Below are 18,687 nucleotides of genomic sequence, written 5' to 3' on the forward strand. Positions count from 1 at the left end.
ACAATCACCCCCATCATGCAAATGATCAGATTAACATACGTACATTATTAAAAATACGTAGGACATTGATGCTATCAATATCTGACGCGCTCGAGTATGTCCATGCAACAGTTTTTTTTTACATATTTAAACATCTATAGCCGCTTTTCCCACCGATGAAAAGGTATATATCATATAACATTTTTTTCTTCTTATCATCTAAGCTTTGCAACCCAATAGGTCTCCACGACGCTCGAGTAAATCCCCATTTAGCATCGTGGGCTCCCCTACCATAAAACAAGTTTTCGATTTGAGTTGCCGTTTAGTAAACAAAGTGGGTAAATTACCCAAGGACCAACTTTGTTTACAGGACTTGAATTTTGACAGCGAAAGCTTAAAAAGAATTTTGGGAATTATCACAACATTTCTGAACGATTTTTATCAGTGTTCTGTTGCCTTACCCGATCGGGAAAAGGATGCGATTCAGTTTGAGAAAATATGGGATGAGAGTCTGCCCTGTCTGGTTGAGGTGGCACAGGATACAACGAACATTAACTCTGATATATTGAAATTAATTTATCAGATGTCTTGTGCAATTTACTATCAGTGTTATTTTAATGTGAAATTTTCAAAGCCTTTAGATACCTTATTTGATATCGATTATCAGATTGTAGTCGAAGCTCTTGCTGGACATACGCAAAGAGAATGTAATTTGAAACCATCAGAAAAGTTGTTTAACCCAAGAATGAAATACTTGACAAAACTCATTCGTGTAGCAATTGAGACGATTAGCTGCGTGGATAATAGCGAACAAAGCAAAGTTTATAATGATGGTGATTGTTTGAAGTGGATAGAAAATATTACAAGTCTCGCCGATTTATGGGTCATAAATAGTGACTTTGTGAAACGTCAATACGTAAGTAATATAAAGTAATAACACTTACTATAGATAGCAAAGAAAATAGACAGTCATGTACAAAATAAATTCGTATAAAATCATGTTACAAATTTAAGGAAAGATTGAAAGGCAAGGGGTTTCACACCTTTGTTCTTCGCTTTCTTAGTTTTTAAAGTTTTGAAAGAGTGAAGTAAATATTTAATGTTGTTTCAACTTTATTCTAAAGAGATAGTTTCAAAACAGTTGCGTAGTATTCAGTCAGATAATGAGCATCTTGCAATGCATGAACATACCGGCTTCAATAAAAAAGTTATAAGCGAGCAATTTTTGTTGTCGCCCTGTAAAAGTGGTTTCGAAATAATATTTTTAAGATATACGATGCTACTTTTGCATTCCTCTCGGCACTACTTTGCAGGTCATGAGCGACGGTCGGCACTCAATTCTATGTTAACTTTTCAGTTTGCTACTTTCTCCTATAAATAGTATGGTGTCATTACTCGTAGAAATTTTAATATCCAACCAAGGTGCCGTAAAATTTAGGATCAATATAATTTTTTTTTAATTGTAATTATTACAGGTTATTGGCTTGTATCACATGGGCTACGATAGTTTAGCTGAAAATATGTTAGTTTTAATCAATGAACCGAAGTCGCTGCTACCTCCGCTTCTTGCTATCACCATACAAAGACTAAAAAAAAGCTTAGAGAATACGAAAAATCAGCCAGAATGGATAGTCGCAATTCCACCACAAGTTTATAAAAAGATTCAAAACACGGTTTGTATTAAATTACCTACGCATTTTAACAATCTGTTGCGGTTCAAATACAACAAACACGATTTAAAATTCTTAAATTAAAGAAGCTTATCTAATCTGATCTTTTAATAGCAGGAACCAAAGAATCCTTGCTATTTATAGAAATCAAACATTTATATATTATAGTTATTTACATTGATCGAAATCGCACTTAATTTTTTTTGTGTATTTCAGCTTCCCGATTCTTCTATTCCTCCATGTCCATCTTTGTCATCAACTGTTTTGCTTCTTCAAAAGTTATTGATACAAATTGATAAAAAAGATTCAGAAACAATTGATCAGGCTGATGTAAAAACGGCGAAGCTCTTAATTGAAAGTTGTGAAGTTTTGTTACGAAGAAATCTATAAATATAATAATTAATATATATAACTGATTTGTTTGTATTTAATTAAACTATGAATTATATTAAGAAGCCTAGTACAAATATTTCGATAGTTTTGTTAAGAATTCAATTAATAACAGTTTTTTTTTCTTTATCTAAACATTATAACAATGATGTCAGTAGCAGAAACCTGACAGCTCCGGTTTTATTCGAACGTATGTACTATGTTCGTGTACGTTCGTACTGGGAAACCAAAAGTCCTTGCTAAAACCAATATTATCTATAATAATTATAACATTCATTCATTTTATTTTTAATGGCGACTTCTGTGTCAATCACAATTCCGCCAATGTCACGTTCTAAGCATTATCACGGTGAGGATAGATTTGATGGATTGATTTAAATCTAAGCAGAGTTACCCAAAACAAAAATGACTTCACAGAAAAAAGACAACACACACAAAGCTTACTTCAATCATAGATATATACTAATATATACAAGAGGTTAACATAATACTACAAGTTATGGAGGGGAGAATCCTATAAGTTTAATTTATTAGCAGAAATAAATTTCCCTAACATTTTGACGATAGGACTGGATGGGAGGGAAAGAAGGGAGTTAAGGTTACATGGACGAGGGAAGTTTGGAGGTAGGTGGTCATATAACGAGTCATTAATTAGAGAACAGTTAAAAAATATATGATCTGTCGAGCCTTCGTCCATACCACACTCACAGAGAGAACTGTCTTTAATTTTAATTTTGGCTAAGTGAACGGGAGTACAAGCGTGCCCGATACGAAGACGGCAGATTAAAGATGTGACCTTTTTGCTTAAAAACTTATGTTTAAAAAACCACGGCGAAGAAGGGATTGAATATTGAATATTGGCATAGTGCTTGCCGGTTTTTTCTTTAGAAGATTGCCAATCAATAGTCCAGGATTTTAGAAGGTGGGAGTATGCAAGAGCTGTTAGGTCGTGGGCTGAGATGTTAGGGTGCTGACAAGACCCGCAGAAAATAGCACCTTTTGCACAAGAGTCAGCAGTTTCATTACCCGCTATACCACAATGACTAGGTATCCATATAAGTACAATTTGAATATCTTTTTTACTACACCTAAACAAAGCTTCTCTTATTTTTAAAATTGTAATATGTTTTTTTTTAGATCTAAATGGATTAGAAAGAATTGCCTGTAAGCAGCTGCGAGAATCGGAAAAAATTGTAACTTTATTCAGGTTATGGGACTCAGCGTACAAAACAGCCTCCAGAATTGCAAAAGCTTCACCTGAAAATACGGAGGTCAAAGGAGGAAGTTTATAGCTCAAAACTGTTTTGTATGAAGGGACCCATACAGCCGCACCGATGCACTCATTACTGGGAAACTTGGAGGCATCAGTATACATCGGCAACCATCCCTGCCAGTCTTTAGAAATTTTTTCTAGAAAAGAAATGGAAGCTTGGGGGGATTTTATATCAATTCCAAAGTTTAAAATTATTTTAGGATCAAAAATGAGGGATTCGTAACTATTTAAAAACAAGGGATTACTAGGGAAACTTTCAACGGGATTAGGAAGACGAGATAGTTTCTTAAAACTGAGTAATAGGCATGGAACATTACCTGTACTAGATGGCATCGTAAGAGAAGATAAGCGACGTAATTTGGACAAGATGGAGTGTGAAGAATATTGAAGGACTTTGATGAAGAATCGGTCACTTAAAAATTGTCTACGCAGATACAGGGGGGGGTCAGCACATTCTATTTGGAGAGCATTGATGGGTGAGGATTTCATAGCACCAAGGATGATGCGTAAAGATTTTGATTGAATTTTGGAAATTTTGTCAAGGGCTTGCTTGTTGCCAGGATCTAAAAGGAAGGTGCCATAATCAAAATGACTTCGTACTACAGCATTGTATAAAAGCTTTTGCGAGTAGGGATGTGCTCCCCATCTCACACCAGATAACGAACGAAGAACGTTAACACCCTTCTCACTTTTTTTAATGACATGGTTGAAATGGGGAACACCGTTTAATTTTGAGTCTAAAATAAGGCCTAAAAATTTTACATGCTTAGAGCAAGACACCGGGGACCCTTTAAATGAAATGTTACATTGAGGAACCCTGTATTTTCTAGTAAACGTGACTGCCGTACATTTGGACACAGAAATGGAAAGACCATGATCATCTAACCAATCACCCAAGTAATCCAGAGCCGAATTTATGCGTGATGATGCTTCTTCAATTGAATTTGATGAAAGGTATAAGGCTACATCGTCCGCGTATTGAAGGATCTGACAGAAGGAATTCACTACAAGCTCCAGATCATAGGTGTAAATATTATACAGGAGTGGACTCAACACAGAACCTTGAGGTAAGCCCCTCCATATAGATCTAGGAGACAGCTCGGTATTTTGGGATCTTATAATAACACAACGACACGAAATAGAATTGCAAATAAAACGTACTAGTACGTTTTATTTGCAATTGCTTATATTTGCAAAATGCTTCAGCTGAGTATCCCTGAGAAGTTAGTTAACTTCTCAGGGATACTCAGCTGAAGCATTTTTTGCCTGAGCACTGGAACCAGCACGTGGTCATACGCAGATGCGATATCCAAGAAAACACCCACAAGGAACTGTTTCTTTTTAAAAGCAATCCGAATATCGGTGGTTATGACACTTAGACTATCCGTCGTACTCAAGCCCTTCCTGAAACCGAACTGGGATTTTGCGAGGATATTGTTATTTTCACAAAACCATTCTAAACGATTTTTAATCATATATTCCATAATTTTTAAGAGGGTGGAAGACAAAGCAATAGGTCTGTATGAAGAGAAATCTGATGGGTCCTTGCCAGGTTTAAGCAGTGGAATGACGATTTGTCGATTCCATGAGTCAGGAATAATTCCAAGATCGAAAAATATGTTGACTAAATCAAGATAGTATCTTTTCGTGCCTAACGAAGAATTTATGAGGAATGAGTAGGGGATTCCATCTACTCCAGGGGAAGAGTCAGAAAGACCATTTAATGATTTGTTGAGTTCTTCCAAGGAAAATTGACAATCCAGACTGTTTGAAGAGGGGATAAAAGAATTATACTTAAAAGGAAGACAATCATAAAAAGGGACTGAAGAAGGAGCCAATTTGTCGGCAAAGGAGGTAATCCAGCTGGAAGGATCATTGAAAGGGACATCGTAGGAATTGAGCGAACATCGGAATCTTCTGATCTGCCTCCAAACCACAGACGAAGGGGTACCAGGAGACATGCTCTCACAAAACTTATGCCACCCAAGACGTTTTTTTTTATTAAAAAGTCTACGAGCAGCTGCAGAGGCTTGTTGATAAATTAAAAAGTTTTCCAAGGTCATGTAGAGACTGTATGACCTTTCTGATGCTTTTCTTTTTTGAATCATCTCTGTGCATTCGGAATCCCACCAAGGAGGGGAAATTTTTCTATGTGTTGAAGGTTTAAGAGGAATATGTAAACAGGCAGATGAGTTAAGGGAATTGATAAAATCATTGTATGAAGATAGACAGTTTTCAGCAGAAACTGCGGGGAGCGCAGCTATTTTTGAGTCCATAGTGGATGAAAAGTCTGACCAATTGGCCTGGTTCAGATTAAATTTTAAGAGAGGAGAATCATCAGAAATGAGGTCAAAATGGGGATGGGGAATATAAACAGAAATAAATGAGATATTAAAAGCCCTCATAGCCACAGCATTAATACCATCACTATGAGGAAGGGATAATGAGTGGAAGGTGAGAGATCGACTGACCAAAAAGGCACAGCCAGCATAGCCATCATCCCTGTCATCTCGGAGACAACGATACCCAGAAACCCTAAAGCGGGAATCCGGCAATAACCAAGTCTCCGATATGGCTAGAATAGATGGAGAGAATTTGTTGATCAGAAAGGCTAATTCGGATTTTTTATTACGAATACTCTTACAATTCCACTGAATCACCAGATTCGCCATTTTTGGTAACAAATGAGTGGAGCAAGTTGATTTTTTGGGCAACGTGGGACGGTACGGGGATATCATCATACTTAGATAGCATGTTACAAATCAATGACCATAAGCAGTCAAGAAGATTTTCATTAGGGGAAACTTCATTGTTGATAAGGGAAGAGGGGCTTATGGCACAACCATTTGGTAAACATGAGGGTAAATTGGAAGTAATGGCCTCATGGGCCGCTTTATCATAAGATTTACCTGATGTTGGCCTAGAGCGAGAAGGGAGAAATATAGTTTTCCTGTATGATGTAGTCTGGGGGGATACTTGGGAAGGTATAATAATGGGCTGGGATAAACTGAATGAAGAGGACGGGGTAGCTTTTGCAGAATCTGCAAAAGATTTGCCACTGCTAGGTCTAAAGCGAGCTGATGCTTCCAGATAGGATATATTTTCCTGCGACATACAGTGTTTAATATTTCTTTGTCTATTATGCTCAGGGCATGCTTTGTTGGTTGCAAAGTGTGGGGCAGTACAAAATAAACATAATGATTTTGTTTCCGGGATATTACATTCATCGCCAGAATGGGCTAGAGTACAACGAAAACATCTAGGTTTCGACCGGCATTGTGACTTAACATGGCCAAATCTGCAACAGTTAAGACACTGGATTGTCGGAAGTTGGTAAGTATCTACGGGGAGGGAATTATGACAGGAGAATATTCTCTCCGGAAGATTTTGTCCTTGAAACGTCAAAACAACGGTTTGTGTTGGAGTCCATGTAATTTGACCATCGGAGATTGTCTTGCGATTTAGGCGTCTGGCCTTGAGGACTATACCAAAACCTTCGGGAATTTCAACAGTCTCAACAAATTCTTGCATCGACCAATCAGCTGGGACACCTCTCACAAGGCCCATACGGGAAACATAATTGGGAATAGTAACAGAATAATTGCTGGAAGGTACTATGGGACTAGATATAAAATTATTGGCATCTAAACCCGACTTAAACTCAACAGATATTCTGTTACGACCCACTTTCTTGACACCATCTCGAACAATGTTGGCTACTTTGTTTTTGACCAAGAAGTGACCAAACTTAATTGGGCGGATTGATGTACCAGCGGATGGGTCAGCTTCAGGGCAAGAAACATGTACTATAAAAGGACCCTTGTCATTGACAAGGTAAGTCTTGGGTGAGTCAGTTAATGATGGATGGGTATAAAACCCAGGGTTGACATCATCAGCAGATGACCGGCCTTCAATCAATGGTTTTTTAGAGGGTTCCATTAAAACTTCTTTGTCAGTGTCGAGTCTGCGTTTGACACCGGGATGGGAAAACATTGAGGGGGATGAATCCATTAACTCAACCGGAGAAGAGACCCTATCCGGAGGATCCGGAGGGTCTGGAGGATGTTTCTCCATTAAGGACTACTAAAAATATAACAAGTTAAAGGGAAAAATTAAAAAATAAATAAAAATAACTTACGTTATTAGTTGATGTTATTAATTAACCACCACCAATTAGATAAGTCAGCTTAAACTACGATAAAAATAGAAAAAACTAAATAATTAAATCCGAAACACGTGTTAACACTTAAACCCGCAACGACGGAATCCATAATAATTATAACAGTTATTATATATATATATATAAATAAAATCGAAAGCTATCGTATACAGCATAAAAAATCAGAGTAAACTTTTGGTTAATTGTTATTTTATTAATATCAACTAGTAGGACTAATATTTTTGTATAATAAGTTTTATGGATAACTACGTAAGTATAATTAACGTTCTGCCGCATAAATCATTTAAAATGCCTGAATATTCGTGAATTTAAAGTCCAATAATTGTATATAGTAGAGACTAGAGCTTGTAGTATCAGTGCCAAGTGCCTGTGAAGTGAAAACTAATGATTCATTAGTTAAGGGTATCTCAGCGCCTTTAAACACAAATTTCTCGTGGTAGCGTTCGGTGACGCACCGCGCGTACACAGTAGAGGCGTATGTAGGTTCACTTGCGAACTGGTTGTAAATGTAAATTTACAATTAATTTAATTTGTTTTTTTTGACGTTCATAAGTGTACATGTTCACGTATATGAATAAAGATATTTTTGAGTTTGAATGAGTTTTCGTTGAGTGAAGCACACCACAAGTTTTGTAATCTGCAGTTTATCTGACTTAATATTACAAAGCTGACTGGGTCCGACGATCGGTAACCATCAGCTAATTGCTAATAGAACAAGCGCTTGTCACAATATATCACGAGGATATTTTGGGTTAACTTTTATACATGCCACATTAACAGCAACTATATAGCTCATGCTGTATCACGTGACCATTTTTATGCAAGACCTTGGTATCTTTTCTGACAAGTCTCTTCATAGTCTACTAAATCTGTACTGACTGATGACTTCTCTGCAGTCTCTACTTAATCTGTGGTTTAAGGAAATAAAGTCATTACATATTATTATTATTATGTGATTATTAAAATATATACCAAACAATTTACATAATAATTATTAAAGTGAAAACTGTGTTTATTATTAGTTTAATGATAACGTTACATATAAATAGAAGTCTGATAGAAAGAAGATGCGAAGTCCAGCTGAAACGGTGTTTCGTAGAGGTCGATGAATGTTTTAAATGTGTTGTTTAATGGATAGGTATAACATTCGAATTTGATAAATAATTGTAATTACTGTTATCGCGATGGGATGTTTCTATAGCAAAAAGGAAATTTCTGACTTGCATCCAAATATATTTCGCGTTGTTAATATTGATGAAGATGGCTCAGACCTGTGTTCTGGTCAGTTAGAAATAACAGATATAGATATCATTCTTTATAGAGAAGGCAGAGATTCAACAGTATGGCCACTACATTCTTTACGAAGATATGGCTTTGAAGGAGATTTATTCAGTTTTGAGTCAGGTAAGTGTGACAAACTTAAATAAATATATTTTATTACAATCTAAGTTACTATGCATAATAGGGTTTTATTGTGATTTTTTGACAATAAATTTCAGGACGGAGATGTGAAACAGGTGAAGGAATATATGCATTTAGATGCCGAAGAGCATCTGTGCTCTTTAGAACCCTGCAACAACAAATACAATTACGAAATGTTGTCCATGATTCAGTGTCATATCCAGTATCAAGAATCAATCCATCTCCTCAAAGCCGACAAACACTTCAAGCTAGTGTGGTTCACAGATCTTCAGTGGATAATGGACAACCAGATACAGTTCTGAACAATAATCCTATATTGCCACCATTGCCACGTAATCCAACTCCCAGGTCTCCATCTAGTGCAGATATATTAGAGGTAGTCCAACCATTGAATGGACGTACCCAAACAAATACTCATGCTACTAATATCTACCAAGTGAGAAATTTTAAAAGGGAACACAATAACAATCAGTCTGAACTTGGAGATGGGCGACATATGTATTCTAATGAACTTAATAGGGACTTGGCAAAACTTAGAAAAACCTTAAGACGTGAAATGGCTTTAATTGCTATCAGAGACATTGAGGATGAGACAAGGTTTCTTAAAGGGAGGTATATGGAAAATGAAGGAGGGCCATCTAATGAAATGACAAATGATATTGACCAAAAATCACTAGAAGATAGTGATAAATTGCATGCTGATCTTGCCATACAGACAAACATAAATTCGGACCTGAATGTTGATCAAAAAGATGCTGTCAGAGATCCTACCAGGCTATATGTTAATATTACACCAAATGAACAACTTCCCGTAGAACCTGTTAAAAATGACATACCTATCACACCAGTTACACCCAAACCAGTAGAGTATTGCAATCTGACTATTGGTTCTAACCCAGAGGTCAACACATATGCTAATCTTATGATAGGTGAAATGGCTGAGAATATCAAAAAACATGATCATAATCAGAAATATTCTGAATCTGATACTTTTATGTCTATGTCACCAGTGGAGGAACTAGAAGTCAACTATGCTGTTTTAGATATTGATACAAATAAAGAAACTCTACGAACAGGTGTGCAAGCAGCAAGCCCTGAGAGTCAATCAAATAATAGTTCTAAGAATAATAGTACTGCATCTTATTCCTCACATGCAAGAAGCCGAATTGTATCACAAAATAGTATAGATAAAGGTTCAAGTACAAATGCTGTACCATCATTAGCCACAACAGCTAGCATAGGCTATACCACTATAGATTTTGACAAAACAGTCGCATTAACTTCAGTTGCAGCAGCCGCTGATGCAAACCTTGATGGTCGTAAAAGCAGACATAACTCATGTGTTATTATTTCAAATGCTTGTGAAAGGAAGTAAAGAAAATTCTATTCTAGTTGAGAATAATACTTTATCATCATTATTATCTATTACATGACTGTGGTGTTACTGAATATACAATATACTATAGGAGTATTAGGATCATTTGTGTTACCATTTTTTTTTTTTTTTTTTTTTTTTTATTGGGAAACCAGACAGATACATCCTTATAATAAAAACAAAGTCAAAAATAAAACACAATACAAACACATTGGATGCATCCACAACAGGTTACACTTATACACTTTACTTGCACACATGCCAAAATTTTTATAAAATGAGAAAGCCTTATACATACTTTGGTAATTCATAAATTATAAGTTACAAAATACTGATGTAACATAATTATAACACTATTTGTATGTCCAAAGCGATATTCTTGACCAAAGCTAACCATTTTGTTTTAATAATGTCTAATGTAGATATATCATTCAGAAATAATTATTACTATAAACTGGCTGTTTAGTATAATTGTTTCAAATTAGGTACTATGAAAATATGATATAAGAAGTATGTAAGTAATACAGCGATTTGTGACAGGCCTAAATGGACGAAATGTGTAAATTTTTTTACTTGATTGTATAGGATAAAATATATGTAGCCATCCTAGAAGGCACAATTATTGTTAGTAAATAATTATCCTAATATTAAGGTTACTGCTTACATAAGTTGTTTAAAATGCCAAAGATTTATGTATTCAGGTGTATTAAGTGCAATTGCTCTTCTCACTGTATTTAAGCAAGTAAGACCACCAAAATGGAAAACGAAACTCTATAATGGTAACTTTAAGTTGCTATAGGTACTTCAAAGAAATATCAGTTTATAGACAGCTATTATGTTTGTGTCAAGATAAGAGTATTGCGTAAGGAGTTTAATGATGTCTTCTTTTGGTATTAGTTTGTACTAAAGAAAACTTGATAAGAGAAAGTATGTTTTATAAACTTAGATATTAATTTATTTTGTCTATAGATAATTTTGTAGAATTTGTACTATTTTTTTTTTACAAATTTTTTGATTTTAAATGCAAAAATCGCTGAGCAAGTAAAATCGTTCAAATGATGAATCGATCTCCAGTTTTAAGCTCAAGCGCATTACTTAAATTGTCACCGATGGTTCAAGTTCGTTTACCTATAAATACTGGAGATAAGGCAGTTACTTCTCTGGCCCTGTATTGTTTCAAAATTGTCAAACACTATCAGTACACGGGTATATGGAATTGGAATTGTCGATCTTGAAGATGTTTTCATGTATAAATAAGCCCAAATGCCAAAAATTTACTGTATCAACAACTCAAAACTCGACTAAGTATATCAAATACCTAGTACTTTTTTTTAAATTCGTCACATTTCAGCTGCCTGTAATCCTAATATGTAAGGTTTTTTAGTTAAAAAAAAATACGCCACAATGATATACTCTTTTGTTTCTTGTTTGACTGATATTTAAATTAAGTGCCAAATGTGAAAGTTAAATATAGTGTAATTTATTTTTTGATAAACGTTAATTTGCATAATACTCTATGAGAAGGAATAATCAAAAATATCGAGTTAAATGTAGATGATTTTATAATGACATCCACATGTTGGTGGAAATGAAAAGCACGAAAACTTTTAATTGTTTAATTATTGGTAGTAAACAATTCGAGAAAGGATTGTTCCCGTTAAAAAGACAGTACCTGAAGAATATTTTTTTTTAATGTATGAAATGTACTGAAAATGTAAATAAAATTTACATACATATTAACATTGTGTTTAATTTTTTTTTCGCATATTTCATGAGCTTATTTCCATAAAAAAAAAAATCACATTAACTTAAGTTTCATTATACATATAAACATTATATCAAGTACATGAAGTAACTAGAAATAAGCGGCATGACGACGAGTATCCAAGAGCAGCAGATGTCACCTTTGGCTGAAAAAACAATAGTCAACTTAATGCAATATTAGCTATACTTAATTTATTTGGAAGGAGAAAGAATGTTGCCAGCCTCTGGGGTTTATTTTCTATAATGGAGAATGAGAAATATATAAATTACCGTTACCACCTGTACCCCCTGGCTGCTGGACACCTATATATATATATATATGTATTATGTATATATATACATAGTGAATTATAGATCATGACAGGTGTTTATGGAAGGAGGCGAAGTGCACTTAAAGTCATCCTCCTGGTCTAAGATCCAGTTGCAATATTAGTGCACTCATCGGTTATTTGTTAAAAACAAATTTTTTATAGGCAACTATCTACCAAGTTGCCTATTTAATTTTGGCCGCTAGTATTTTAGTGAAATTATTTTGAATGGATTTTTGGGAAAACATTTCGTTCACTTGTTATTTAAATAAAATATCGTCTACATGACGGCAATTAACGTAAAAAATTTAAAAAACCACGGGTGCCGTCGAACACCTGGCCGCACTTCTTCGCCGCCAGGTGTAAACAGATATGATTTCGATACATTTATATATGTAATTATTTAATAACATAGTATGATTTTTTGCGATTTGTTTTATTAGTAAAAATTGCTTAAGCTATTTATATTAGTTGGCAGAAAAGACGACTTTACCAATCTCAATTCTACGTATTACTCATGCAAAAGACATAGTTAAATAGTAAGCATAACATAATTACAACAGAAAGAGAGGCTCAGGGGTTCTTGTAGCGTCACTGTTTTTTTTAATATTGAGGTATTTGTAAAGTAACATATAAATATCTGCATTATTGTTTATATTTATATTTTGTAATTGTTGAAAGACTAATACATAGCATGTTTAGTATGTAGGTATATTTCATCAGAAAATACAGATATAGGGGTATCAGTGAGTGTGGTATAACACTTACAGTTCGTTTCAACGTTTTCAGGGGCCTCGGTAGAAGCCATCTCAGTGGGACTCTCCGTTGTGAATCCTGTCGTTTTGACAATCAAAGCGTTAGTACGCGTGACTAACAAGCTATTAAATTGAACCATATCACGTATACATGACATAATTAATATTGAATAAGAGAAATCACATTAGCTGCACACAATATCACGCACTTATAGTGGAAACATTTAATCTACATTACAATTTACCTGCTACGTTAAATTATATTTTAGATCACATAATAGAAGCGAAAATTTATGGGAACATTTTTATGAACCTCGAAACAAACATACACGATGCCCAGATTATTTGCGCGGTGCGTCGATCACTTCGGACCGTTAAAAGACCGCGTCCGATCTAGTAAATTATCGGATCGTTAAAAAGCGGTTGCCGGAGTAGTGGAGAAGTTAAGTACTGTTGTGAGTTTCTAAATCGGATCGGTAATTGACGTTTGCCGGACCGGAGCAGTGGAGAACAGGCCTTAGGCTATAATATTTGACTGGGTATTCCATTTATTAGCCGCGGTACAAAATAACTCAGTGTTAATTCGTCATTATTTGGTCTCGATGTAGAGCCGAACTTGCGTTACCGCTCGACTCTGTATGCCACGCTCCAGTTTATATATAATTCAAATGAAATAAAAATAAAAGAAAATACAACGTGGGAAATAATTAGTACACTTGTGCGATATTTGTATGTTTTCGTTGAGATTGTATGCAGTCGTAACCCGAATATTCAATTAACACTGCATGCACATGTTATGCTAGAAGAAGCACCTATCGATTAGTATTATAGAAAAACATATATAGTACTACATTGATAAATAAATTTTTATATCCAGTGTATTCGGTACGTAGTTTTAAAACCTCGTCGGCATTCATATACATCAGATTATTATGCATTAACAACTTTCTTATGTAGTTATTATTGTATAATATTAAAAAGAAAACATGCAATTAAGTCTATAAGCATGATTATTTGTTGGGTGTTAGCGCACCATAAAACATTACAAAAATGTGAACTTCTTAAAACTCGAAAATCTTAGATGTTTTAAATATTTAGTGTATTTTTGTCGTATATTGTTCGTCTTAACAAAATTTAATGTTATGACAAATAATACTGCATCTAAGACGGAATTTTCATTCTTTCACTATTTGTAAACTCATAAATCAACTCCATATAAAATGTTCACTTATCATTTATATAGAGATAAAAACATACCGGCTTCATTGTATACTTGAGTAACGACGAACGCCACGTCAGAAACATTGAGAGTAGAGAATGTCAGGAGGCAAGAAATTTCATGACCAGATGCCAAATCGCTACTTAATGTTATGTTGCTGTAAATATCGTACGAATCTTCCGATACAGTCACTAGATCAGTTGCATTCACTGCCTCTCTGAAATGAAAATAATCTAAGATGATAATAAAATCACGCCCATCAATGTATTTCCAAATTAATACGACTTAGGGTCCTTCAAGAAAATAGGGTACCGATTCTTAATAGGCCGGCTACGCACTCGCTTTATTTGATTTTAAAAGGTCGCTTTCAATTTTATGATGATTATTTGGTCTAAACTAAAATACCTAAATGGTGTGATCTATATCAGGAATGTAAAATCAGGTAAACAAATATTAAGGATAATAAAATAAAGACTTCGTGTTTTTTTGTAATAAAATGATTTGTTAAAATCCTGAAAAAAACGAACAGTTATACATTACCTAAAGAAATTAAAAATGAGAAAACATTAAAACAGTCAGTAATAGTGCTTTACAACTTTAGTTTCCGGGGCAGGCGACATGTAAAATTTAATAGTTATCTTTTTAACATAACATTTAAACATTCCTGTTAGCCTATCTTACTGTCAGTACAAAAATTATAATATACCTAGTATAAAAATCAATTCAGCCCAATTAAAACGTTAACTTAAAATACCTACTCTCTTTCGTTATTGTTCACTCTGTAAGGATAACATACAGTTTTTTATGTATAACGGCGGTTCCTAGTTATACGCACCCATCAACAGTGAAAGTCAGATCTGGGTAAGGTGCCACGCCCAGTGCCTCACACGTAACATGCACGTCTTCAACGTCATCAGTATCAGGGCCATCCTCAACATTGCTGAATTCCAATTGCACACCGGTTCCTTCACCTGGAATAATGGGAAGGTATGTCAGAGAGGTACGTCTCTTTTTCACTATCAGTTACAATATTCTCGGGACGCCCAAAAAGGCAGTCATTGCAGCCCATAGACACCCATTTTTAGTGGGTGCGTTGTCGGCCTTTAAAGGAGGAGTACGCTCGAATTTTGAATTGTTGGAGGTCGTATCTCTCAGAGTAGTCTCCGCCGGTAGTCGATTCAACAGTTCGCTAGTTCGCAATAGAAAATGCCTTGTGAAACGACTGTGGAAGATTGCCATCAAGGTGATGTTGGTGAAATTTAGTATTCAAATTTATATATAAAAATTCACTTTGCCAGGCACTTGGTTTCGTCTTTTTAAATGTCTATCAAACCTTAATCTAGTTGCAAGAGCTGTCAAACCTTTAATTACAATTACTATTTATTAGAAAACACCCAACTGAAATTGTAAGATTCATTTTAAAATGCCACAGACACTAAAATTGTTTTTGTAAAAGAAAAAACAAAGAATACTAATGGATTCTTAGTTATAGAAAGCTATCAACAATCTTTATAACAGAACCTTTAGTTTGTATCAACAATTGTAAGATACTATACAAATTACTATTAATGTGGCTATAAAAACCGCCAAGACTACTATAGACTAGATACTTTATCCTAGCGGTTTCCTTGTATATACGAGTACACTGACTGTAACGCGGTTAGCGTTTCATTAATCCATTTCACATGGCTAATCCACCTACGCATTAAAATTTGAATATATCTCATGGAACACATACAAAACATCAAATTAATCTAAATGTACAATATATATTTTGTTATCAGAATCTAAAGCACATCGCATGCGAGGAAGTTAGTTTAAAAAATCTTAATTTTACATATCAAAACAGCAAATGGCTACGTGAAAATCTGCGCAACTCGTTTGTAGTCGCCGTAGTGGTATAATCAACATAATAAAAGTAAATTAAAGAAACCTTAGTGTGAATTTTTTTCTCTTGTAGATCGTGCCAGTTTTTAGTACATTGTTATCGAAGTACTTAAATAAAGAATAAGATTTATTAAGATAAAAGATTTCCATTGCCATTTTTAATAATAATTTAATAATATCGTATTACTGGGTCTGTTAATCAGAAACAGGTGATTACGCAGTTAACAACAGAAACAGGCGTAACAACGAATACTTTTGTTAGCACTTACTAAAAACAATTAATGGTTCATATTGCCGTACTTCGTCAACTATATTTGAAATTTCGCATTCGTATACTCCGGAGTCCTTCACCGTCACGTTCCGCAATAAAATGTCGTCATCTTGCACTATTTCTGAAACACAAGATCAATAATTACTCAATGATTTCATCGTTAAAACCTTGCTAGAAATTACTAGTATTCGATGATACCTAAGTAAATATTAGCTGGTGATTAAATTTATATAATTTATACACTAATTATTATATTATCCTTCAAGAAAAGAGCGTACAAATTCTTAAAAGGCGGGCAATACACTCGCGACCCTATAGCATCGAGAGTGTCCATCGGTATAAAAAAAATATTATTATTATAATAATCTACTGTTTTAGGCAAACGGGGTAACATCAAGAAGTTAAGAATACGTTATTTTTTTATTAATGTACTTTTCAATTGTCATTTGTCCTTAAATACCAGTCGTCTGTATTTCCGTTATAAAGTATACGATTTACACAAAATCTTACCAATATTATGACGTAATGCATCCGGTGGATGCCCAACTATCCTTTGGTAAATGAGGTTCCTTTCTTCGCTAGAGCCATTCATTGGACTCCACCACCATTTAACAAATAAACCTCTATCAGATTCGTTTGATTTTAGTTCATATCCGCATTTAAGTGGCACATCACCGCCCGCTTTCATATAACCTGGTACCTCAAACTCTGATAATGAGAATTGCTTGCTGGCTAAAAAATAAAATAATTGAAAACACAATATTTATTAAATTTAACATATATTTACTGAAAATGTGTTTAAATTCACTGGGACATAGTAATAGTAAAGAAATCTGGGATGTGTTTAAAACATTTTTGTTTATTGAAAAGACACTACACAAGTACACTTATGGACGTCAAAAAAAGAAGTTAAACTAATTGCAAATTTACATTTACTACCAGTTCGCAAGTCTTTTTCTATTAATTAATCTGTAAAAAAACATAAACTTCTCTAAATACAGCATTGTTTTTGCCAATAGATCATCGTTATTATTGTTTTAAACATCCATTCATCTTTATGATTTACAACATCACTGTCCGCCTACATTAATATTTTTAAATTATGTTCAGGGAAGTACACATTACGGGGGCCTTCCGATTACACCATCTATATTAACTATATGCCTTTTACAAAATGTTTCAGCAATATAAGTCGTTAGCAGGTCAGCTCTGCTGTTAATTTGGTATTTGTAGAATAGTGAAAATTATTATTACTTCCGAATCTCACAAAATTAGGTCATATTGTATACAAATGAATAAGCGGCTATCTTGGCCAACCTTGAGCTGGTCCGGGAATGTTAAAAATACCACCGCGGTCGGCAGCGACCTCAGTGTTGATCGCACGCGCCGTTTATTCGAATTATTTGATAGAGTTAGCATTATTATCCAATCTTGTATAAAAGGATGCGCAATGCGCGCTCTTCGATACCTCATTTTACTACGAAGTATATCTTACAATTAGATATGATGACTATAGTCTTCAATGATGGCAACTTAATAATATTAAGGTTTAAAACTATAAGGTGATAGTTGAAACAAAAATGCTATAGCAACAAATTATGAAAACGATAAACGTTATTTTTTTATCATCATTAATATTTTAATTATATTTTATTATTTTTAATCATTAGAAAATTTCTATGTACGTACATAGAAAACACTTTATTAACACGTTGAACTTTAATATATATATTTATTTAATCATGCCGGCAAATGGAATGAAATATGTATGTTTAAAAAGTCTTTAATGTGAAAACAATTTACCTGTTACGAGGAGAAGGATCAATCCGAATATCCACATTGTCCCTGACTCACGGCTGCGAAGACCGCCCGCCCTACACGTTAAAAGGCCTTCGGTGATGTCAAGAGGACCTGCTAAATCTATGTCTTAACACACTATATTCCTCTAGCACACTTTGGCTCTAGCCGCGGCTTTGTGTTTCTTATTCTCAAAATAATTTGCGCGACCGCTGCCGCCTTGATATAGGTACATAATGGCGAAATAAACTGTTATTGCGTAGGAGAGAATTTTCTTTCAGTATAGTATGCTATTGGTCCTCGAGAACATGTAAATATTGCTACTACAAGATATACGCATATATAATTCATGGGTTTGAAATGAAAACATTTTTAGTAAATAAATATTTATTTTGTT

General features: G+C 34.4%; 3 protein-coding genes across 4 annotated transcripts; 2 read left to right on the forward strand and 1 right to left on the reverse strand.

Annotated features, from left to right (window-relative positions):
• Positions 1 to 271: 271 nt before the first annotated feature.
• LOC110998466 (rab3 GTPase-activating protein regulatory subunit) lies at positions 272 to 2,059 on the forward strand. The gene is made up of 3 exons (XM_045629560.1): positions 272 to 895; positions 1,455 to 1,652; positions 1,866 to 2,059. Exons 1-3 carry the CDS (start codon positions 563 to 565, stop codon positions 2,037 to 2,039), a joined length of 705 nt encoding a protein of 234 aa, XP_045485516.1. The 5' UTR covers positions 272 to 562; the 3' UTR covers positions 2,040 to 2,059.
• Positions 2,060 to 8,395: 6,336 nt separating this feature from the next.
• Positions 8,396 to 10,402, forward strand: LOC110998467 (fibroblast growth factor receptor substrate 2). Its single transcript, XM_022267136.2, has 2 exons — positions 8,396 to 8,896; positions 8,992 to 10,402. The coding sequence occupies exons 1-2, from the start codon at positions 8,677 to 8,679 to the stop codon at positions 10,287 to 10,289; spliced, it is 1,518 nt and encodes a 505-aa protein (XP_022122828.2). The 5' UTR covers positions 8,396 to 8,676; the 3' UTR covers positions 10,290 to 10,402.
• Positions 10,403 to 11,891: 1,489 nt separating this feature from the next.
• On the reverse strand, positions 11,892 to 18,530 carry LOC110998468. 2 transcript variants are annotated; one of them, XM_022267137.2, is made up of 7 exons: positions 18,297 to 18,530; positions 17,004 to 17,225; positions 16,492 to 16,614; positions 15,171 to 15,306; positions 14,374 to 14,552; positions 13,130 to 13,195; positions 11,892 to 12,199 (listed from the first exon to the last, which is right to left on the reverse strand). In XM_022267137.2, exons 1-7 carry the CDS (start codon positions 18,331 to 18,333, stop codon positions 12,123 to 12,125), a joined length of 840 nt encoding a protein of 279 aa, XP_022122829.2. In that variant the 5' UTR covers positions 18,334 to 18,530; the 3' UTR covers positions 11,892 to 12,122. The 2 variants fall into 2 exon arrangements, with proteins under 2 accessions (XP_022122829.2, XP_022122830.2); XM_022267138.2 differs by lacking the exon at positions 13,130 to 13,195.
• Positions 18,531 to 18,687: the final 157 nt, after the last annotated feature.

Source organism: Pieris rapae, chromosome 9 (genome assembly GCF_905147795.1).
Source record: "Pieris rapae chromosome 9, ilPieRapa1.1, whole genome shotgun sequence".
Lineage (NCBI taxonomy): Eukaryota > Metazoa > Arthropoda > Insecta > Lepidoptera > Pieridae > Pieris > Pieris rapae.